The sequence below is a fragment of the Nesoenas mayeri genome (assembly GCF_963082525.1).
Source record: "Nesoenas mayeri genome assembly, chromosome: 2".
Classification (NCBI taxonomy): Eukaryota; Metazoa; Chordata; class Aves; order Columbiformes; family Columbidae; genus Nesoenas; species Nesoenas mayeri.
Window position 1 is genome coordinate 3,095,658 of NC_137543.1, and position 23,874 is coordinate 3,119,531.

The 23,874-nt window shown below is 43.3% G+C and overlaps 1 protein-coding gene across 1 annotated transcript; it reads left to right on the plus strand.

Annotated features, from left to right (window-relative positions):
• Positions 1-13,600: 13,600 nt before the first annotated feature.
• LOC308037611 (ly6/PLAUR domain-containing protein 2-like) lies at positions 13,601-20,529 on the plus strand (the record flags this gene model as incomplete). Its single annotated transcript, XM_080339499.1, has 3 exons — positions 13,601-13,652; positions 18,574-18,693; positions 20,318-20,529. The coding sequence occupies 3 exons, from the start codon at positions 13,601-13,603 to the stop codon at positions 20,527-20,529; spliced, it is 384 nt and encodes a 127-aa protein (XP_080195625.1).
• Positions 20,530-23,874: the final 3,345 nt, after the last annotated feature.

Sequence of the window (23,874 nt, forward strand, 5' to 3'; positions counted from 1 at the left end):
GATGGGAAGTGTGCTGTTTGTGTTTCCTTGCTCCAGACAGAGAGATTAGAAAAGCTCTTAGAAGAAACTCAAATATTATGCTCAGCACGAGGGCTTGTTACCCTCTCAAGTGGCTTTTGAGTGCTCCATATCAGCATTCTTTCTGGTTCACCTCTGAGCAGCAAGTCCATCTTCTCCTTGTCCTTTCTGATAAACACCCCTGGGCCAGTTTGTTTCACCTCTTTTGGGAATCGCCTTTTCTGGGTGCATTTTAGTGAAAAATGCCAGTTATTGGGGTCTGAGTCAACCCCATTACTCCTAATGGGCCAAGCGCACTGGGAACAAGACCTCTAAAAATTAGTCTGCATGTTACAAAGACCTTGATTTCCCCACTTTGGACTTGTGATGGTGATAGACAATAACATGAATACCCAAATGATCCAGGGCAACAGGTCTGTTCACAAAATGTAGTGAAGTCAGAGGCAAAGATATCAATACTCAGATCTTTAGGTTCAACCTGCAGTCACTGGCTGATGGTGCACGTGGACTGCAGAAGGTGACTTCAACACCAAACCTGCCACTCCTGCTGTTCCTTGGATTCCAGGATCTTCCCAGGTCTTTCACCAGCGTTGCTCCTGGAAGTTCTCCACTGTCCCATGGGAGATGTGTCCTCCTACCATCTCTGCATCATGTTGGTTTCCTACTTATGGACCTGCTAGACACAAAACAAGCCAAAATTGAGCCTTAAACTGTCAGGTGAAAAAATGCTGTTACTTCCTCTGATTGATCAAAGGTGCACTGGCTTTTTTTCCTCTTTAGCAACAGAAATCAGGAGTAGCCTTGGCACTCTTTAGCCATGCCCTCCTTGTCTCCTTTGTACATGGTTCTCTTATTTTGTATCAAAAAACAAAACAAAATCCTCTCAAGCTGCACATGGTTTGATTATACTTCTGTCCCCACTTAAATGAGTGATAAACAGCTTCTTTTGAAAGATATGTGCAGATGTATAGAAATATTTGCAACAAAAGGAGTTGCATGTTTTTTTCCCTCCTTCTTATCCCCATCTTTTAATTAAAATGACACAGATGCTAATGACAGCTTTTACAACAGGAGGGACCGTGACATGACCTGCAATTAGGTGATGAGTTTGGTAAGAACGCATCGCTTGTCTCGTTGTTCCTCAGATGTGCCTTCCTCTGGTTAATGCATCCTCCCTTGCCTGCTGGGACCACTGCAAACCTCTGCTATGCACATAGAGCACAGGGAAAATTGGGGAAAAACTATGAGAGATGGGGTAAATATTCCCTGTGCCTGAGCCTTCCTTCCAAGAGGGTTAGAGACCTTGTTCGAAGGGTTGATTTGTTCCTCACCACTTGCTGTGAGTAGTGAGACCAAGGCAGCACCCAGAGTGTTCTACCTTGCAAGTAATAGGGCTGTGAATCTTTTTTAGCCACCTGCTAAAGATACCTTGATTTTGGACTCAATTACCTTCACAACATCTCTGCTGTGAGCAAAGAACTAAACTTAAAAGCTATCAGCATAGCTGTGTCCTGATGCCTGCTCATGCTTTTGCAAGGGTCTTGAGGATGCTACAATGGACAACCCCATGGGCTAAAAAGCTACGAGCAGGGTTATGAGACCTGGCTGCCTCCTCCAATCAGAGAATCATAGAATAGTTTGGGTTGGAAGGGACCTTCAAAGGTCATCTAGTCCAACCCCTGCCATGAGCAGGGACATCTTCACCAGCTCAGGTTGCTCAGAGCCACATCCAGCCTGGCCTGGGATGTCTCCAGGGGTGGGGCATCCACCACGTCTCTGGGCAACCTGGGCCAGGCTCTCACCACCCTCAGCATAAGAAATTTCTTCCTCGTATCTAGCCTGAATCTCCCCTCTTATAATTTAAAACCATCACCCTTGTCCTTCCACAACAGGCCCAGACTTTTTAGTCTGTCCCCATCTTTCTTATCGCCCCTTTTAAGCACTGAAAGGCCACAATAAGGTCTCCCTGGAGCCTTCTCCAGGCTGAATACCCCAACCCTTTCAGCCTGTCCTCCCAGCAGAGCTGTTCCAGCCTCAGGTCATTTCTGTGGCTCCTTTGGCCCCTCTCCAGCAGGCCCATGTCTGTCCTGTGCTGAGGACCCAGAGCTGGACCAGCACTGCAGGGGGCTATCCTCAGAGCGGAGCAGAGGGGCAGAATCACCTCCCTCCATATGCTGGTCATGCTCCTTTTGATACATTGGCCTTCTGGACCATCTCCTTCCTATCTTAACTTTTCAGAGTTTGCTCATACCAAGTACTCAGTTATGCAAGGGAACAAGGGCTGATGGGAAGAGCATTCAGCAGGCTACTTACCCTATACAAATAGCAAGTTATATTAACGGTATTGCCAGGGGACATATCTGAAGGTCAGTTTGCACATGCTCTCGAGCCTATAGATGAGGAATAGATTACATATGGAGATTTTTTTTTTCCTCTTCACTCTCTTTTTGTCTTTCTCTCCTACTCGTGGGCTATATTCTTGTACGTTTAGGATATGGTAGAAGAGATATTTGCAGTTTTTCCTTTTGAACACATGTGGCAAAGATTTCTTTGATAGATATATGTATATTTGAGAGAGAGGGAGGGTATGACAGCTTGTCAAATGCAAGAGATGTTATTCAACAGTTTAATCCCAAGCATGATATGATCAGTTCTGCCAACTCTCACAATTTCTGGTCCTACTATACATCTTTTTTTTCAATTCCCAAGACCCCAGCACCAGAAATTATGAGAACCTCAGCTACTGTAAAGCCCAGGAGTGAAAGGCCTGAAAATGTGCAGCCACAATAATTAAAAACATAAATAATAAGAAGAAAATAAATAACAAGAACGCAGCATTTATAGAGCATTAAAACTAGTGGCTCGTTAAACCCAACATGTGATTTGGAACTTGAGGGCCATGGTGGGACAGCCCTTAAGTGCTTTGAATGTGTTTACTTGGACTGTGGAAGTAGAGATTGAAATCTCAGCAGAAAATTCAGTTCTTCATCTTTTCTGACAAGACAAGAGGTTACGAGGGGAGGCAGATTTGCTCCGTACAAGCGTAAAATATCCCCAACAGTTCTCACTGGAAAATGAGAAGAGCTTAAGTCAAAATCTGCCCATTTTGGAGCATGCTAATGAGAAAGTGGTTTCTGTGCTTCCACCCTGGAAATTGCTGTATTTCAGTGGCAGCTGCTGCCGTCTACCACTATGCCAATGTCGCAAGGGTTCTTATTTTTGTGTATAGTCTGTACAAAGCTTACTGCGACACCAGCCCTTTCCACTCAGGTTCGCTGTTTGCTGGAGGATTTAAAAATGAACAAAGTTCTTCCAACTGTTTTTGGGATTTTTTTTTTTTTTGCAAAAGGTGTTTTGGAAAACACAAACCTGATGTGACTTTGTTGCACAAACAGCCAGAACAAATAAGGCCAGTTGCTTAATGATTACTCAGATGATCCACCTCACTACTCAAAAAATGTCCTTGCTTGGCGTTAAGTTACTCAAGTTACAGATTATTTGAGGTTACTTGCCTCCCAGGGACCCTATTTGCCATGAAGGAGGCTGTAGTCCCACCACACCTGCGGGAAGCTTGGTAGCTCTGGTCCAGGTCGCTATTTGTCCATGCTGGAGTGAGATATAAGCATCAATGCTCATCTGTCTCTGGAAAAGCAGATGTGGTGCACATCTGGATGCTTGGAGGTTTAGAGCCCTATCACAAGCCTATTACTCCTGTGATCCCAATGCTTTTGCACTTTGAAGTTGGGTTGTGCTTTCACTGTCATCCTTGGTGATGAGGTGTTCTGGGTCTCAGCTGTTAGGGGTGAAGATGGCTCTGAATCCTTCCTTGATCCCAGAGGAGTTATTTCGCCCCTGGAAAGCTTCTGTCTGAGGCTATAGAACTGGAATGGGGATAGACACACCCAATTTTGCATTTTGGGAGTGCCCATGGTGCCCATGGAAGCGAAGTCCTGGGTTGGTCCTGCCATCTACTGGCTTTTGACAGATTTGGTAGAGACACTTTGAAGCCCAGATCTCACAAGTCAAGGAGGAACCATCAACGTGTGAAATCAGGAGTAGGGAGCCAAGGGTGAGTTATCTTTAACCAGATAATTGCATGCAAAGCAGTGAATCAGAAACCTTAGAGACAGATTGAATGTTTTAATTTGTCCACCTTTGCTCTGATAGTGTAAACTGAAAAATTAAAGGCTTAACAGGCTTCCCAGGTCCAATGCTTTCCGAGGGAACACTTTTTCCAGCTCAAAATCTGCCATTTCATCAAAACTGAAACACTTAATGAAAATATAATGAGGCAAATAAATTTTTGCAGAAAAAATATTGACACATTTTATTTCAGCTTTGTTGGGTGATCTCGCTTCACTGCGATGGTTACACTCAAATGTTGATTTTACTAATACATATATGTGAGATTTGTAATTGTGTAATACCTTTATTGTAACAGAATAAGCAGAATAAAGTAAAATAGATTCCTTTAAAAATATTAACGTAAGTGTAGTGTATGTTACATATCATTTCTTATACTCTAATAAAAATATATAGAATTAATAAAAAGGTGCACTTGGAACAAAATTTTTTGATGGTTCTGCAGATATTATAGATATTACCTCTTGCTTTGTGTGAAAAGAAAGTCCTTGGATTGGATTCAAAGCCCAGAGCTGAGGCTTGCAGGTTGGTCAAAAGGACAGACATGAGGCTGAGCCTGTAGAATATAGGGACAGATAAATCCATAGATGCCATCTCAAGGCCACTGGAGTCTCTTCCTGGTGATGGATAAAGAACAGGGATTGTCTTTGCCTTCAATAGTCATGCTCATAAATATCATTGACTTGCCCATGACCCTACTGGGAATGGAGATGGGATTTGTTCTGTGAGCCTGCTCTTTTTTTCAGTTGGAGATGGTGGCTATTTTGGGCACATAATGGTCCCTGTGTGGGTGTCTCTGGGCAGCTGCTCCTATTCCTGAGCTCTCCAAGGCTTCAGGGGCTGCTCTGGCATCTCTAAAATGGACACATGGACACACAGACACACGGACATGAGTCTGGTTGCTCTGGAGATTGCCCCCTGCTTTCCTGATCTCATGCTGCTGTGCAAAGATGTTTTATTCTAATTTTTTTTTTTTTTTTATAAGCTTTATTATTTTTTTGGGAGCCCAGTTGGATACCATGGGAGAAGGAGATCATGTTCTCTGGGGAATGTAAGATAAATGCAGAATAATAACGATGGGCTCTCAGGAGATTCTCAGAAGCAGCCTCAGGCTGTTTGAAACAAAGACATAAAAGTATATTTCTTTTTCTCTAGATAACCCCAGCCTGGACTATCTCCTTCCTGGGAAAGGATCTTCTCCCCTGCTCTCCTTCCTTGCAATCCAAATTTTGCAGCCTTCCTTACAAGTGTTTTCGGACATGGGAGGGCACCAGTGGTGACGGGGAGTATTCTGGGGACTGGAGGGCATTGCACAGCATGTGGTGACATAAGAAACTTGTCGCCAGGAGGCGACACATCCCTCCTGCTTGGCATTCCCACCTTTTCTTCAAGAATTGCCACCCATATCTCTGCTCCTACTGCTCCGTGGGGACCTCTCTATCTCTAGGCAGGCCCAGGATGGGCTGTCCCATATTTCAGGTGTTCAGAAAGTTCAGGGAAATTGTGCCTTCTGTCCAAATCAAAAAGGAAACGCGGTTAATGTTTTGACACAGAGGTAACAGAGTTGCTTCCTTCATTATGGTCCTTCATTTCCAGGTGAGCCTCATTAGGGGATGCAGTGATACCAAATGCCTGAAAGTATTTCTGGAAACTAAGCAACGTGGGCTGTTGCCCGTGTTTTGGTTGGCTCTGCAGGTGTTTCTCACTGGCATTCCAAGGTTGTGATGATTATCTCAGGATATGAGACACCACGTGCCAGCAAATAGGTCTGAAAGCAGGAGAATTTCTGCATCTGCATCCCTGCCCTTTTCTGTCTCTCTGGACATATCTCCTCTCTAGCTGTGGAAAACACAGGTTTTAGAAGAAGGAATAACTCTGGGGCTGCAGGAGAGCCTCCAGAAAATGAGTTCCTTTCATATTTTTTGAGGTGGAGGAGTCAAGAAAAGCATGTAGGTAGATAGTTTGCAAGTGGAAATTTGAGTGGTGCTGAAGGAAGAAAAAAACTAGACTGAATCAAGAGCTCCACCTTCCTGTCAGTGCTAAATCTCTCCACTTTCTTTTCCCTCTGTTCCTTTTCTCCCCAGTTCCTGTGTATTGAGGTCCACATGAGAAGCCATAGGGAGCAAGTGGGAAGATGGCACCTCCAGGCCACAATATTGACCTGGGCAGGAACCGAAATGGGAGGAGGCTGGAAAGATGGGAGGTGCTTTGTGTGGCTTTGGGAACATGTTCCTGCTTATCATCTCCCGAGAAAAAGAGTTTTAAAACAATGCACAGTATACTTTGGTCTCCTTGGGTTTGGTGATCTGACCCTTCCTGTGACATCCAAGCTACCATTAAGTTAATAACTCCTGTGTACAAAGAGTTAAACTAATGTGACTAAAATTTAACACATACAGCATCAAACCCATGGGGGAAGAGGTGTGAATAGTGTGCCTTGTTCTCCTTCTCCATGCCGATTAACACAAACGACGACTGGGTGTATTGTGTTTCATACAGATTCTTGTCATGCCCTCATCACCAAGAATGATGTCACGTTGTTGTCGCTGAGCGCCAGGTGCTCCTGGCTCTGATTCTGTCTTATTGTTAAAATTGAGGGATGTGGTGACCCATTCTCGGATTAGAGTCTGAGTTTCATATGAGGTTCCCTTCCTGAGCCCAGACCAGTTAAACCTGCTGGCCTAAGGAATAGCACCCATTTATTATTATAGAATTATAGAATAGTTTGGGTTGGAAGGGACCTTTAAAGGTCATCTAGTCCAACCCCCCTGCCATGGGCAAATTATTAGAGGAAAGTTGACAAAAACCAAACACAAGAATAGATGTGGGATGGTGGCACCTTGTATGTGACAGCTTTGCATGCAGTACTCAGGTTCTTTATAAGGGCAAGATGTATCTACTCACATTGGAGTTTAACTTACGGTTTGTACAAAGCAATTTAGATTGACTGACTTGAGTTTCTCCCTTTTATTTTTAATTTTCACATGGATGTTTCTCATCCTAAATCTGGTTGGAACCAAATGAATATGAAAACTGAATAATGGAACAATGAAAATTGAAAAATAATCCTAAAAATACCTCCCTCCCTTCCTTGGGAAATGAGCTGAGATCAGAAATTTGCATTTTCTTCTCTTGTCGGAAGGTGGCAGTGGCAGGCCCCAGATCTGCCACTGCAGTCTCAGTGGGATGTCCTGGGATGGATGTGTTGACATACCAGGACAACATGCCTATTTGCTAAGGGACATGATGGCCAGACAACTTGGGGACACGCTCCTGCCAGTCCTCAGCCAAAGACACGTGGATCTTTCCAGCTTCAATGCCAAGCACTGAAGTATTAGATGGAGATGAAAAAGGCCTGGAGGCAAAGCTGCTTCTTTTCATTCAGGACATTTACTGTTTTATATGTGTTGTCCTTGTTCTTCCCTTCAGGCCAATGAGAAGTGACTCAGATAGGGAAGTATCTCTTGTTCATCAGATGAAGGAACATAGGGGATAATTAAAACAGGTGACACCTAAACTGAGCAAGGACATAGATGGATGATTGAGTGCACCCTTAGCGAGTTTGCTGATGTCACCAAGCTGTGTGGTGTGATTGACACACTGGAGGGATGGATGCCATCCAGAGGGACCTTGACAGGCTTGAGATGTGGGCCTATGTGAACCTCATGAAGTTCAACAAGGCCAAGTCAAGGTACTGCACATGGGTCAGGGCAATCTCAAGCAGAAATACAGGCTGGGCAGAGAATGCATTGGGAGCAGCCCTGAGGAGAAGGACTTGGGGTTGTTGGTTGATGAGAAGCTCAACATGACCTGGCAATCTGCACTTACAGCCCAGAAAGCCAAGCGTGTCCTGAGATCCGTCAAAAGAAGTGTGACCAGCAGGTCAAGGGAGGATTCTCCCCATCTACTCTACTCATGTGGGACCCTACCTGAAGCTCTGTGTCCAACTCTGGGACCCCTAACATAAGAAAGACATGGACCTGTTGGAGTAAGTCCAGAGGAGGCCACTAAGATGATCAGAGGGGTGAAACACCTCTCCTATGAAGGCAGGCTGAGAAAGTTGGGGTTGTTCAACCTGGAAGACCTTATAGCAGCCTTTCAGTACCTAAAGGGGACATACAAGAAAGCTGGGGAGGGACTTTTTACAAGGGCATGTAGTGCTAGAAGAAAGGATAATAGCTTTAAACTGAAAGTGGATTCAGACTAGATATAAGGAAAAAATTATTCACCACGAGGGTGGTGAAACACTGGAAGAGGTTGCCCAGAGAAGCTGTGGATGCTCTGTCACTGGAAGTGTTCAAGGCCAGGTTGGATGGGGCTTTGAGCAACCTGGTCTAGAGGAAGGTATCCCTGACCATTGCAGGAGAACTGGAACAAATGATCTTTAAGGTCCCTCCCAACTCAAACCACTGTATGATTCATAGGATTCTATGACGTGCTTTATGTTCCTCCATCATTAATAATACCTTGGAAAGCTGGATGGAGTGAATAATCTTGAAACAAGTGATTACTGCCCCAGTCTGTCAGGTTTGATGGGAAGGAAAAAGATACCAGCTTGAAAACAAAAAGAAAAAAACCAAAACAAAGCAGAAAAATTTGATAGGGAAGGAAGACATATTCCCAGTAGTCATAAATATATGATCAACCCTTTTTATGCACATTATGAACACAGAGGAAGGACACGTTTTAATAGTCAGTAACTCTGGTAAGATTCTCCCATAGGATCACTGTATCCGTGTGCTGGCCACTGGCCAGGCAAGTGATGAATATGAAGGTCCCACCGAGAAAGAGTTAAGTGCTACACAGAGGTTAGTCTAGATAACAACCTGGAGATAAGAGGTGCCTGCATTTAATTCAACAGGGAAGAAAAAAAACAGGTTGAAAAAAAAAAAAAGTCAGGTGAATCATGAAATACAGGGAACAGGACTCCTTATAAAAATAAATTATCTTCTCCCCTACCTTCCTGTCATGGTGAATATACAAGCATCACTAGTTCTCAGGCACAATACATGCCTGGGGCAGATGGAATAGCTATAGCGCAGTCTGGTGGGAATATGGGAAGAGCAGCAGAGTTAAAGAAACCCTTCGTACTTGTCATTTGGTCTGATCTGTCTGCCCCAGGTCCTGCACTAACCAGCATCCCTCACATCCCAGTCCAATACTAAGGTGGAAACCAGTGTAGAGAGATCTGCCAAGCTTTCTTTACCCACCTACAGCTCCGATCTCCAGCAGACTGACCTACTACCACGTGTGAAAGTCACAACTTTTTGCTCAGAAGGAGTGTTTTGAGTCTACGACTTGTCAGATTGAGGGGACTCATGTCCTTTCCCCAAGGATACCTTCCAACAACTTGGTTCCAAGAATCACCCAACCTTTACATGCTCAGTAGGGCTGAGGGAGGAATGTTATGTCTTGCAAAGATATGTATAATGGACACATGCTGGATATTGGCCACACATAGCAGGGAACTGTAGTAAAATCGATCAGTAAGAATCAGGCTGCTGTGACTAATGAGCTAATGAGTGATGCCTATGTGGAAATGACTCTAAAAGAGCTGCAGGGTTGGATTCCTGACACATTATTCATAGGGACAGGCGAGATTTAGGCTTGGCACTGTTTATTTTTCACTTTGCTTTCCCAGGTTTCTCTTTAACTTTTAAGGACATTCCTCATCCATGAAGGAAATGTAGGAGGGCAAAGATACCTGTTTAATTCCTCCCTTTTCAGTGCAAAGTAGCTCTCATCTCTGGAGAACTGTGGGTTCTAGACAGTTAATAGCGAACATGATGCATCAGAGATGAAGTTTGTGATAATTTAATCTCTGGCACACTGCACAAAAGCAGATTTACTGGTTAGACTAACCCACCCTTGCTGCTGGCTTCCTTAAGCGATTTCCATCATTGACACTGTTTTGAAGCTACTAGGAGAAAACTGCGAATTATTTAAACAAATCTCCTCTTTAGCCTTTCCAATACATAGTTTATACTGTAGTTATGGTCAACCCTATAACATGAACCAACTTAATATCTAGAATGGGGAAACCGAGTTTAATTTTCCAAGGTCAACTAGCAAATAATTGACAGAACTTACAGTAAACCTCTAAGTATGTGGTTTTCAGGCCAGTGCTCACTCTTATTTCTTCTAGTAGCTCATGAACCGCCTATCAGGATTGCACAAAAATAGCAGAACATTGATGAAAAAGAAGCATTAACCAGTGGTTAAACCATGTGGAATATTTCTGGAGTAATTACTACCTTGCTGCATGAGCCTAATTAACCTCTCTGCATCTCAGCTTCCTTATACATATTGAGATAATATTTACTCATCTTACAGGAGTGGTTTTGGGTTTAACCTACTTGTAGGTGTGCAGCAGAAGCTTAGCACTAGTGTTATGACATTGTCATATCAACACCTCTCCATATTTACCTTTACCTCTGTTTGCTCTGGAAAGCTGTGGGATTCCTGGAAGATATAGAAAAAGCTGATTAGAATCAAGAAAATGGAGAGTTTAAAATGATCAAGCCAAGAAGGCTCTCAATTGTAACATGTGCCTGCACTTCTCTAAGCACACGTGGAGCCCGTGCTCCCTGGAAGTGGATGGAGATATCTTAGGAATTCTCAATGTGACTTTCTCAGCCTGGTTATTAGGCAGCGTGAGCAAGTCTGTTGGGAGATTTTGGGATCTGGAGACTATTTGCAGTGCGGATGCAACTGTTGCATGACTGCTCATCTCAGGTGAGGATGCTTCCACCCAGAAACTGTCTCATCTGGCCAGGTGTGCAGCAGAAGTGTTTGGCATGGCTTTCTCAGGCTGGAAGTGAAAATTCAGCTGAAATTTATTGATGATAACAAACCCCTCTGAAACACATAGAATTCTTGTATTAGTTTGCCTTTGACCACATACTCCAGAAAAAAAATATATATATATCTATATTTTTCAAATCCATCTTGTGGGTTGTTGAGGCAGATTTATACAGATTGTGTCTTTTTTTTCCCCCTGTAGTTAATGGAAAACTCCCAACAAAACAGGCCCTAATTACCCACAAAAGAAGAAAAGGAGTTCAACAAAAGGCTGTTTGGATGTTGCTATTAATTCTTGTGGTCTCTTTGGTGACTTGCCAACACTGCAAGGCAATTGCTTAGGGTGTGCATAAAAGAGGAAACATTTCAGGCAATGCTTAAAGACTCAGACAAGATCAGCTGGAAATATAAACAAGTGAAGTATGTTGTAACCCCCCACAAACAACCCTCCAGACTCAAGGAGGGCACAAGATTTAAGCAGGGTGCTGACGTATATTCTTCCATCCAAAATCTTATAATGTAATGAAGATCACATTTCAGACGTACATGTGAAACCAATCATCTAGCACACATTGTTTGAGGCCACTTAATACCAGAAACTAGAAACCACACCCCTTTCCAAGTTCTGTTTTGTTTTTCCTAAGAACAAACTAACATGATCGATCAGCGTATTTCCCCATTCTTAGTAGGATTATGAATTTCTGCTGAACATGAGCAATGCCAAACCAAGAATATAGGAAAAGCCTTTCCCTAGATAATTTTGTGCTGGAAATAACTGCTAAATTTTCATAATCAATGTAATTATTGTATTATGGAGGCCACGTGAAAATAATGAGTCTGAATTCCTGAGGGTGTAGATCACCCAGAATTGTTTGTAAATGAGGCAGGGCTTGCTAAAATGATGACAATGTCACTGGAGAGATAAGGACTGGATTGTTTATCTGGGAATAACACAAGACCTTTCAATATTTCAAGTATTCAGTGATACTAACCCTGAATAAAGTTCCTCCAACAGTGTGACAGATATCAAAGGTAGTGGGAATATCTCCAAGAAGTCTTCCCTCCTTTCTTTCCTTATTAAAACTGTGTGTTGGGTGGGGACCTGGCATCACCACATAAAGGCTCTTCCTTATCAGTTTTTGCAATTCCACTATCAAACTTGCCCATCAGACATTGTGGGAGGATTTCCAAGCACAGGGCTGGCCTAAGGCACTGGAAAAGCAGTCACACGCCTGGGGCAGCAGGGTTTGGGGATGGGAAAGCCAAGATGTTTGGCAAGCAAAGAAGTCATGGGCTTGCCAGACACTTGGAAAGGTTTGACTTAGAGCAGATGGGTTTATCCAGGCATCATGCTCCCTGAATGACTTGAGGTAGCAAGCCTGAGATGCTCCTTTGGCCCAGACTTGAGCAATCTGGTCCTGTTGTCTTCCCAGTACTCCCTCCACCTCTGTCCATAGAGGACAGGGAGAATAAAATAATGTAATAATTTATTGCATATATATTATTAATATCTATTACAATATGAATAACATATGTTATTGATATATATTATTATTTATATTTATGTTAGGCTGGATGGGGCTCTGAGCAACCTGATCTAGGTGAAGATGTCCCTCCTCATTGCAGGAGGTTGGACAAGATGATCTTTGAAGGTCCCTTCCAACCCAAACTATTCTATGCTTCTATGATTTCTGTTGGAAAAGACTTTTAAGATCATTGAGTGCAACCGTTAATCTAACATGAGGAGCTTAACACTGAAGAGAGAGGGAAACAGTGTGGTCCCACCCATAGCCCCCTGAAACCCTGCTCACAGCTTGGAGAGAGGTTTTATAATACCAAAAACCCAACCATGCGGTTTCCAATGGGTACGGGATTGCAAGTCTGCTTTCCACTTCTCTTCCTCATGATCACCAGGGGAGGCTGAGGTTGGATCTTGGGAACAATTTCTTCCCAGAAAGGGCTGTTGGACATTGGAACAGGCTGCCCAGGACAGTGGTGGAGTCGCCATCCCTGGAGGGGTTGAACAGACATGGAGATGAGGTTCTCAGGGACACGAGTTAGTGCCAGGGGTGGGGTAACAGTTGGACTCAATGATCTTAAAGGTCTTTTCCAGCCAATATGATTCTGTGATTGATCAGCTCTGGCTCTTGCTGACATAAAAGCACAGAGGAGAAAAGTACATGAGGTTCAACACCTTGCTGTTCACAGCTACACATGCTTTTTTTCCAGGACTCATGGAAACAACCCAAGTCTCTCTAACCACTACCAAAAAAAAAAAGAAAATAAAGAAATAACACCAAGCTTCAAGGCAAGGTGTAGGCACTGGGATTATTTGATACTCCTGGGTTTATGCATCATGCCCAGATACAAACAACCCGGCTTAATCCGGCTATTGTCCACCGTGCAAACCCTCATTTTCTTCTCCAAGGAATATGAAAAGACATGACAGTATGGCAGGAGGTGGGGACTGCTTCTCAGCTCTTTCTATTCATTTGTAGCTCAATCAGACTTGTTTTTCCAGTAGAATTGGATCTTGGGTCAGAAACGGTTCATGGCAAGCCAACAGGAGGTGTGCCATTAAATCTGGTGGTGAAGAGTGGTGGGAGCCCAGTGACCAGGTGTCGAGGGTCCATGCAAGATGAAGGTGTTTCTGTCTCTTCTGTTGGTTGCCATTGCTTGCATGGAGTTCGGTAAGTTCCTACTCTTACTTATCTAAACTCTAACAGGAGATGTAGCATGGCAGGGTGATGTGCATCCTGTTCCCTCTGAAGTCCATGCCTCCCACTTTGAACAGTTTTCAGCAAAAAAAAAAAAAAAAAACTGTCTTTGGAATATTTCCAGCTTGTCAGATGCTCAGGAACATCATGGTCTCATTGGGATTGTTAGTTCAGGCTCTTTAGGAAGTGTTGCAAGAAAGGCAGTGACTATATCATGTAATTTCTTGAATGCAAATTTCAGCTTTCACTTTTTGCTGTTCTTGTTCAATCTGACCTTCATCTTCTGGATCTTTTGGTTGTGCTTTTTTAAAATTTCTTCTCCTCTTTTGATACTTAACCCTTAAGCCAGCTAGCCAGACTAATGCAGTGTGCGTAGTGGCTCTCTCTAGGTATAATGTTGCGTGTGTGGTTAATTAAACTTCAGCCACTAGAAATGGGAAAGATGTTCTGAGACACAAAGCTGGTGGCACAGGTACCACAGGGCTGATGTTTCCATATCTGTTTAGTAACATACTGTGGTTTGCGTGAAGTCAAAGACAATTTAGCCAGACCAGCTTGGAGAACAACCAAATATAAAGTGTTCTGGGGACTTTCCCCATTTGCAGGAGGATGTGAGAATTTGTCACCACAGGGAGGGACCCCAACCATCTTCTCCCACTCCTTTCTGTCTGCATTAGGCTATTACGGTCCACAGCTTCCTCACAAGGGGAAGACGAAAGGTAGGCAGTGATCTTTTCTCTCTGGTGATAGAATTATAGGACCCAAGGGAATGGCAGGAAGATGTGCCAGGGGAGGTTCAGGTTGGACATTAGGAAAAGGTTCTTCACCCAGAGGGTGCTGGAGCACTGGAACAGGCTCCCCAAGGAGGTGTCACATCCCCAAGCCTGGCAGTGTTCAAGAAGAGACTGGACAATGTGTGAATATTGGGGTTGTCCTGTGCAGGGACAGGAGTTGGACTCAATGATCCTTGTGGGTCCCTTCCAACTCAGGACATCCTATGATTCTATGACCTGCCACCTCACTGGATGGGGTAGGCTTGAAGCACACAGTCCAGATGGGAAGACAACAGCAACCTGATTTGGGGGTGACCCATCTGGGATGTGGAGGTAGGGAACCAGCCCCATGAGTCCAGTCTGTACAGGGATACAACGCAAACCTTAACCCTCGGTTTCCATCAGTGGGATTCAGTTGTTTCTCCTCAAGCACCAACTCCAAGAAGCCAAACACACAGGGTTGTTTGAGATATGAGTATTTCCATTCCCTAGGAAGCAGGGAATCCACTCATTGCAGGCAGCCCCATACAAGTAGTGATGCCATAACCTCTAATGGTGGAAGGTGACTGCACAGTGGAAAGGACAACCTGGCATAGAGTTCCCCTTCTGGTGTAGACTCCTCACCCCTTGATGCTACCACCAGAATAACTTATTTCACAACAACTTAATTCATAGTAACGATCCCAAGCTCAGAACTGGTGTTAGCCTGTATGGGCAAGGTAAGTCCTGTGCATTGTCACTGCTGGAGCTTTGATTTTTAAATTGGCATATCTGCATGCTCTGCACAACTCCTCCGGATCTAGGTAGTTTAGAGTCTGATTTTATCTGTGCCTGGCTGGGAGATGGAGCTTTGCCAGAATTTTTTCTTAGAATTATTGAGTCATAGAATTGCGGAATGGTTTGGGTTGGATCTTAAAGACCATCTATTTCCAACCCCTCTGCCATGGGAAAGGATACTTTCCATTAGATCAGGTTCCTCAAAGCCCTGACCAACCTGGCCTCTCCTTTAGTTTTGTTTCCTTCTTATGTAAGGATGTTTTCCTTCCTCCACTTCGGGATCTGCAGAACAGGTTCTGCAAGGGAGGGAGAAGTGTGTGGAGAAAGAAAGGGGTTTTGTAGGATTTTTTTTGGGAGAACACAGCTGCTGTTTGGAAAGGAAGATCCAGAGCTGCAACAGTAGCCCTCTCCTTTTTATGGAATGCACTGACTATCTTGTTATCTCTAAGACATGTGTCCTGACTCTGCTCACTGGTAGTTCAAAGTCTTGGGGTGTCTCCACTGTAGTGATATCTTCATGTGCTCGCTACAACTGCTGCAGTAGAGACCAGTCACCATTGGTCTCCAAACCAGGCAATATTTTCTTTCATCATTATACCATGTTCATTCTGGGGATTCGTGTTTGCTTGTCAATAGAGAGACAGCAGTTCAGAGAGGAATGTAACTGATTAATAGAGGATGGCTTGGAGACAAGGGGACTCTATAGTTGGATATTCTTAAGGGATGGGCAGGAGTCTGAAAGTCAGAATGGAGCAGGAAGAAAATGGGGTGGGATACAGATTTGCTCTAGGGTTGATTCATCATCTTAATTTTGCCATCTTACTTAGTAAGATGTTGTCAAGAGTTGGGCAGCTGGGTAGGAGAAGCTCCTGCTGTGACTTGGTGTTGCCACATTTCTTCCTTCTGGTCCTTCCCCACTTCCCTGGCCCACTCAGGTAGGTATAGTCAGGGTGGATGCTTTGTTTTGGCAGGCAAACATTGACAGAATTTGGAAGCTTCATGGTGGATGGGGCAAGCAGAATTTTCTTCTGCATGGTCTCTCCTCTGCAAAGCTGGGATAAAACCATGATGTATCAGCAGTTCCTCCAAGCTTTCTTCTGAGCATGAGTGGAATCTGTGTAATTTTGGCATTTCCTTGAAAGACAGTCAGAGCTGAAGGAGATCTGCCAACATCCAAATGAAGCCACTAAAATCTGTTCTAATAAATTCCAAGCTTTTCTGCACTTTTATCTCATCTTTTGCTTTCAGCTCTCAAAAAAAAATGTGCTATAACTACACTGAATCGTTTTAGCAGTTGATATTTACCTCTGATTTTAAAGAAGGCTTCTAAAGTGTCTCTATTCATTTTTATAGTGTAATTTCATTTTTATGCTACTACATATCTGCTTGTCTGTGTGTAAGTTCATAAGCTTGCAAAAAAAAAAAGGACCACTATAGTTCCGTTATCTTCACAAATATGTACCCTTCACAAATAGGCCAGATAGATATCCCAAAGCCTTCCTAAAACTGCGCTTTTAGAAAGCAGCTCTTTAAGTCATTGTGTTTTCTTCTTTCTCTGTGAGATGTCAGCTGAGTATTGCTGCTGAAGAGCTGTCTCATTTGCAAAAGTAAAGTTGTTTCATTCCAGTTTTTGGTTATTTTACTGTGTTAAAAACTTCCTGAACTTTTATCTTTTCCATCTTAAAAATAAATAAATAAATAAATAAAGATATGATCATAACTATAGCTACTTTTTAGCATATTTAGCCATGTTTGACCATGTTAGTTTGGGTAAGGTTAATGAAAATACCTGTTTTGCACATGTTGGGGACAATGCTTACTTTATTTTTTGCCAAAGAGGAACACAAATTTGGTAGCTTTGTCTTGTCTAGTGATGATTATCATGATCTAATGATGAAGATCGTCCCTAAAGCTGTATTTGACAGCTGTCAGAATTGATGCAAACAACACATCAGTTCGAATTGAGGGAACCACAATAATCCTTTGAATAAATGCTGAGTTTGTTTCTGGCTTACTAGTTAGGGTGAAGTTGCATTATTTGTTATCATAAGGTGGCTTACTTGCCTAAGCCTGCTGTTGTGACACCCCATCTTAGGTGTGCTCAGATGAGCTGAATTGTTTTTCTTTTTAAATGGGATTTAAAGGGATTTCATCAGGGTTGTCACACGGATGGTGTAGAACTGTTTACCAGATTGACCAAGGAGGCGCTGCTGGTCTGTGATGGTACCAAAACGCATTGCTATGCCTATAAGGCACACGAGTTCTGGTGTTTGGATGGGGGGTGGAAAAGAGGACCTAGATGAGGTGTTGGGTTCCTCAGAAAGCCCTGAAGAAAGCAAAGTGCCCTGGAAACCTTGTCCAAAAATGGTGACAGGAAATTCCAGACACTATTTTGACTTGATACATTTAGCTTGGAGTGCTCTGGAAGTACTGCATTGCAACAATCTGGGTTCTTCAGTGTCTCTGTAAAACCTGTCCATCTCAAAAGTCTTTAGACACATGTTTGAAGAACCTAGGCTGTCATTATTCTGGATGTCTAAGAGCCAAATGGAACCTGCAGGCTTGCACAAGCCTTTTCAACTCAACAGGGAGGTGATGAAGAGCATCTAGGAGCTGGTGAGTGAGGAGGCAGGGTGATTTAGGGACTTGAGTACCAAAGTCTGTTTGTCATGGTGTATATCTGAAGCAGTATATGTCTTAAGAAGTCTATTATTATGACCATTGTCATCTTTTTAAAATAACTTTTTACACGTTCTTCTGGCAAAACCAGAATCTCAGCACAGGGTAGGGTTGTGTTTAATTTCTTAGAATCATGGAATAGTTTAAGCTGGAAGGGGCCTTCAAAGGTCATCTAGTCCAACCCCTGCCATGAGCAAGGACATCTTCACCCAGTTCAACTTGCTCAGAGCCCTGTCCAGCCTGGCCTGGGATGTCTCCAGGGATGGGGCATCCACCCCCTCTCTGGGCAACCTGGGTCAATGTTTCACCACCCTCATTGTAAAAAATTACTTCCTCATGTCTAACTTGAATTAGATGATCTTTCAAGGTCGTTTCCAATCCCTAACATTCTGTGATTCTGTGATAGAACTTGCCCGCATTATGGAGTCTTCCATGTATGTGGCTCTGTCTTGCTGGACTTGTTCCAAGTGGTGTGAACCCACATCTGAGGCTTTGCTTTGACCACCAGACTGTTGTGTTTCTCACTCCCATCGGTACAAACACCTTTTACTTTTCCATTCGTGTTCTCAGCAGGAGTATTTTGAAAACATACCCTCTCCTGTAGAGGCACAGACAGAATCTCATCATCCACACTGAGGTTAACCACATACTTTTCCTCCTTGCAGTACAAGCCTTACAATGTTACTCTTGCCCTGAACTCACTGCTGTTGAGCGCTGTGTGACGATCCAGAACTGCACGGAAGGTGAAAACATGTGCAAGACAACCATGTATTCCCTGGAAGATGGTAAAAATAATTACTTTTTTATCTATATTTTTAAGATAAGTAAGTGCTCCTACAGTGAAGACTTTGGATGTGGTGAGTAGTACCTTTTCTCACTTAAATATTTAAGCCTGGAAGAGAGCTCCTGCAGGACAAAGAGCATTCTCCTGCTGTTGTGGAAAGCAATCTTCATGTGAGTGAATACTTAGTGAATGCAAGCTCATAGTTAATGCTCAGTGTTGAGCACAGTTAGCAAAAACCACACTGAATAGAACTTGAGATATGGAGATAAAGAGTTCTGCCTCTCCAGACCAGTTGCATGGTACACACAATGGGTGAGGTTTAAATAATACTCTCCTGACCCAAAAATTGTTTATGAAAGCTGGGTGGAGCAGAGAGGCCAGTAGAGGTAAACCAAGTTCAGTAAGGTGGAGCCACCAACTTGTGGTAATTTGGGGGCAAAATGGAAATTCTCTTGAGTTCTCTGGAGCTATTAGGAAGGAATCATCAGTCTGATTCTATGATTGGTAACCTGGTCACAACCTGCCCAAATAACCAAATGCACTGTGAAGATAGAGGTTCTGCTGATAAAATTCTGGTTCACATGAGAGAGGGAGAAGACAGAATCGTAGAATCATTTTGGTTGGAAGGCATCCTCAAGATCCTCAAGCTTAACTGTTAACCACACACTGTCACTAAAACATGTCCATAAGAAACTCATCTACACATCTTTTAAACCCCTCCAGGGATGGTAACTCCACCACTGCCCTGGGCAACCTTTTCCAATGCCCAACAAACCTTTTCAGGAATAATTTTTTCCTAATATCCAATCTAAACCTCTCTTGGTGCAACTTGAGGCAATTTCCTCTTATCCTATCACTTGTTACTTGAGAGAAGAGACCAAGGCCCTCCATGCTCCAACTTCCTTTTAGGCAGTTGCAGAGAGTGAGATCTCCCCTCAGCTCCTGTTCTCCAGGCTGAACCTCCCAGGTCCCTCAGCTGCTCCCATCACACTTGTGCTCCAGCCCCTTCCCCAGCTCCGTTTCCTTCTCTCAACTCGCTCCAGCACCTCAAGGTTTTTCTTGTCATGAGGGGCCCAAAACTGATGCCAGGATTTGAGATGTGGCCTCACCAGTGCCCAGTACAGGGGACGATCACTGCTCTGGTTCTCCTGGCCACACTAGTGCTGACATAAGCCAGGACACTGATGGCCACCTGGGCACATGCTGACTCATATTCAGCCACTATCAACCAACACTCCCGGGGTCCTTTTCTGCCAGGTAGCTTTCCAGCCACTCTTACCCAAGCTTGTAGTGCTGCCTGGGGTTGTTTTGACCCAAGTGCAGGACCTGGCACTTGCAATTAGCCTCAGCTCATTGATAGTGAGTGGTGTCAAAGCAGAGGCAGCAAAAGTGCCTAATTGACCTTTTGCAAGGTAAAGGTGATCCAGGCAGGGCACAGAGGATGCAAGGTGCTGCTCAAATTGCAGCCATTACCTGGGAAATTTTTCCTATATTTCTGGAAGGAAGTAGATCAATTGTGTTTGAACTGGAGCTAAGACTTTGGAGGTGAAGGCATCTAAAGTTTCACTAAGGAGTTCTCTATTCCTGCCATTCCTAACTGTTCTTTCTTTCTTGATTTGTTGTAGTTTATCCCTTCACGGGAGTCTTGACTGTCACCAAGATGTGTGCGTCCGAATGCGTCCCATCCGATGTGGATGGGATTGGCCAGACGCGCCCCGTCTCCTGCTGCTACACTGACTTGTGCAACTCTAATGGTGCAACTGGTTTGAGGACCAGCTTTGTGCCAGTTGGGGTGCTGGCAAGTTCCCTTTGTGCCTTCTTCTGGACTAGACCTTGAGGAGCTGATGGGGAGACCTGAAGAACCCAATGAAGAAGATAATTAACACTAACTAGCCCACTTTTCTGTTTGGATGCATCATGGACAGCCCTCAATATCTCCCAGAAATTGCTTTTTTTATTACCTGCCCTTTCCCCAGGACCAAGAGAGAAGGAAGACTCGGGAAGTCCTGACATAAAATTTTAAATTGACTGTTCAACAGCTCCCACAATACTGGATTTTCTTTGCTCTGTTGGTCTGTCTCATTTTGAACTAAAAAAATTCTACAGTATGAGGTACATTTAAAACAAAAAACCTTGCACTAAGAAGCTGTCATACCTCCTTAGAACATTTTTCCCCAGGTGTTATCCAGCAGAATAGCTGAATTGGGCAGTGTCCTCAAATAAAATTCAGTTATGGGCTCTTTGTGCTGTCTAGATCTCCTTCTTTGTACACAAGAAATTAAGGAAACAGTTCTGTGTCCAAAATATAAGGCAGGACGCTAAACTGCCCATGCCAGTGATGTGATCCAAAGAGGCTAAAATTTTTTGTTTTCTGTATCCTTTTGAGAAGAATAAAAAGAATGTTGTGTTAAAGATGTAGTGATCACTAAAGTTATTTATAGTGAAGTTTATTTTTTAAATTTTGTTTTGTTTTATTTTATTTTATTTTATTTTAATTATTTCCAAACTCCAGTTCCACCTTTCAGTATTGTTCATACAGTGATATAAGCTAGCTTTGGTGGTACGTCTTGCATTAGATGTGAAAGACATTTCCCATTATCCCCCACTGGCAGTGACCTTCCATCCACGTTTCTTCCACCAGCTTCACTGGTATGAAACTGCCTTGACTGGCAAGAGTGAATGGTTTATATAATGGTTCTAGCCTGAACTGGGTATTCCATGGTGTGACTTTCTCCCTTGCTTTAGTCCTCCAGAGCATCACCTGCAGTTGCTTGTGTGTTGGTCAGGGCTACTACGTTTCGATGTTACCCATCCTGATCTGGTTCTGCATTTTCCTATAGTCCCCTTTTTGAGATTCAGCAAAAACATCCTCCTCCAGTTATCACTCTGCTTGTGATATTTGAAATAATCAATAAAGATGTGATTTAAAGTCTACCATGTAGCATATGCATAAGATCAGGTTTCTAAGAGAGTTGGTACAATTTGCATCCTTCCATCCTTTGTCAGCTGAATGAAGTCCTGAGAAACCTGGGCTGACCTCATGATTGAGACCTTTGTTCAGGAACTTGTGTTAGACACTTTCTGAGTTCCCCATTCCAATCTGCATTTCCTGTGATCTTATGATGCACCCGCTGAGATTGTCAGAGCACAAACCATTATTTCCAGGTGTTCTGCAAAGTCTGGTAGATGTTCCTGCAATGATTTTCACCTGTCCTGCGTTGCTTCCCATTGCCAAAATCAGATCAAATTTGGAACAAACAGCAATTATGGATTCACACACAGTTCCCAGGTTGCTCCAATATAATTCCTTTGCTGGAACAACATTATGTAAGTGGTCAGGGTGCTGCATGGGTGTGGAGGTGGCTGGATGAACCACATCCTTGGCTATGGAAGGACTTTGGAAACCAGCTGCAGGCTTGCATTTCCTGCCAGTATGTGTTTTGCAGTGTTCTCTACCTGTGAACCATGCCCAGAGCTCAGTGGCTTTCTGATGCACAAGGGTGGTACATAGAGGTTGTCCCTTTTTACCTACCAGTTCTGTCAGTCAGTGATCTCAGGTTTTGTTGGCCCAGGGGCTGTATCAGAACCACTGTGTATGGTAACCAACAGTGAAACACCACCAATATATCTTATTCTTTTCAGAAAGAATAAGATATATTTTATTCTTGTTGAATTTTCTCACCAGTCCCAGGACATGCACATGTGCCAAGACATGAAGTGGGAACTTCATGTTCTTGCTGCGCCGTTGCTAATATCTAATACAGGTGATTTATCATGCACTGGTAAAATAAGATGGTGACAGATCACCTCGTGGCCACTGGGTTCCATCATGGCCACCTCTCATTCTCCAAACAAAGTTGAAAAGAACCCCATTGATTATTTTGCACTGTTGTAAATGGAGGGTTTATTAGGAAATGGTCAAAATAGCTGGATACTCACTTGCTAGGAGTAGAAAAGCTATAAGACATTTCTTCTTCACTGTCCAGAAGCATATGTCAGCACTTCTGCACAGGAAACCAACATTAATTATAATAAACACTAGCAAAACTCAGGAAGAAATACAACTTTACACACTTTTTTCACTGCACAGCACCGCTCTTGCTCAGGCATGAGTTACTGGGCTCAGACTACCCTGTCCTTAACCTGCCTTAGTTGATAAGCAGTGCAGTCACAGCCCAGAACATCATGAAATCATCATGTCAAAGAGCATTTAAAAACAAATACATCAAGAGCCAGATTATTGTGTTATATCGTCATTTTAGAGAATGACACTAAAAATACCACTGCACTCATGGACGCTGATAGTATAAGTTATGGACAGAGATACTGAAAATGCTTGAAACCAAGCTGGGCTTGGAAGGTGAGCAGAACACATCTGACTTCTGGAGCTAAAGTTACATCACTAGAAAGGTGTACAAAAGAATAACCATTAGCTCCCAATTGCGAGAGATGATGACAGAGGTCTAGTAAACACAATACTGGTATGGCTCATAACAGGCCACGCTCTTTTTATGGAGTTCGCAAGTCCTCAAGGATAAGTCTTGTTGGACTTGCTTTGTCTGAGCTTGCCTTGACCTGCCTTCAGTGTTGGTTTTACTTTGCTCAGCTGTCACAGCAGTTTTCCTAATTGGCCAGGTAATTATGCCTAATTTGAGTTACTTTTGTTTATCTTTGTATGGTGCAACTGTAAGTTTACATAGACAGCTGTAACAAGGATTTGTTTCATGTGTAGAATGAATTATTTACAACTCTGAATAATGATGGGGTGTAAAGAAATACAGACCTGGCATTGTAGCAGAGACCTGGAGAGGTGAAGCTGCAGCACATGGCCCAGAAGACTGCAGGCATGGGGTGATAAGAGGTGGGACACTGTCTTGGCATTAAAGACCCCTTGGCTATGAACAAATCACCAACAGTAAGTTAAAGAAATGCAGATCCAAAGATGGTCAAAATTGGCTTTATGGATAACAAGGAGAGTAAAGACCCAATATCAAACCAATGCATCATATGTGGTAAAATCAGATGTGAGGTGGACCGGCACCTTCCAGCCAAAGAGAAAAGAGCACGGCATAAAAGTGTTTTAGCAAACATAATCAAAATGACTCCCAGTAGATCCTTGGTTGAGGAAGAAGAATCAATTTCCACCATCATACTCCTCCCAGTGAAGGACTCAGGGTGAAGA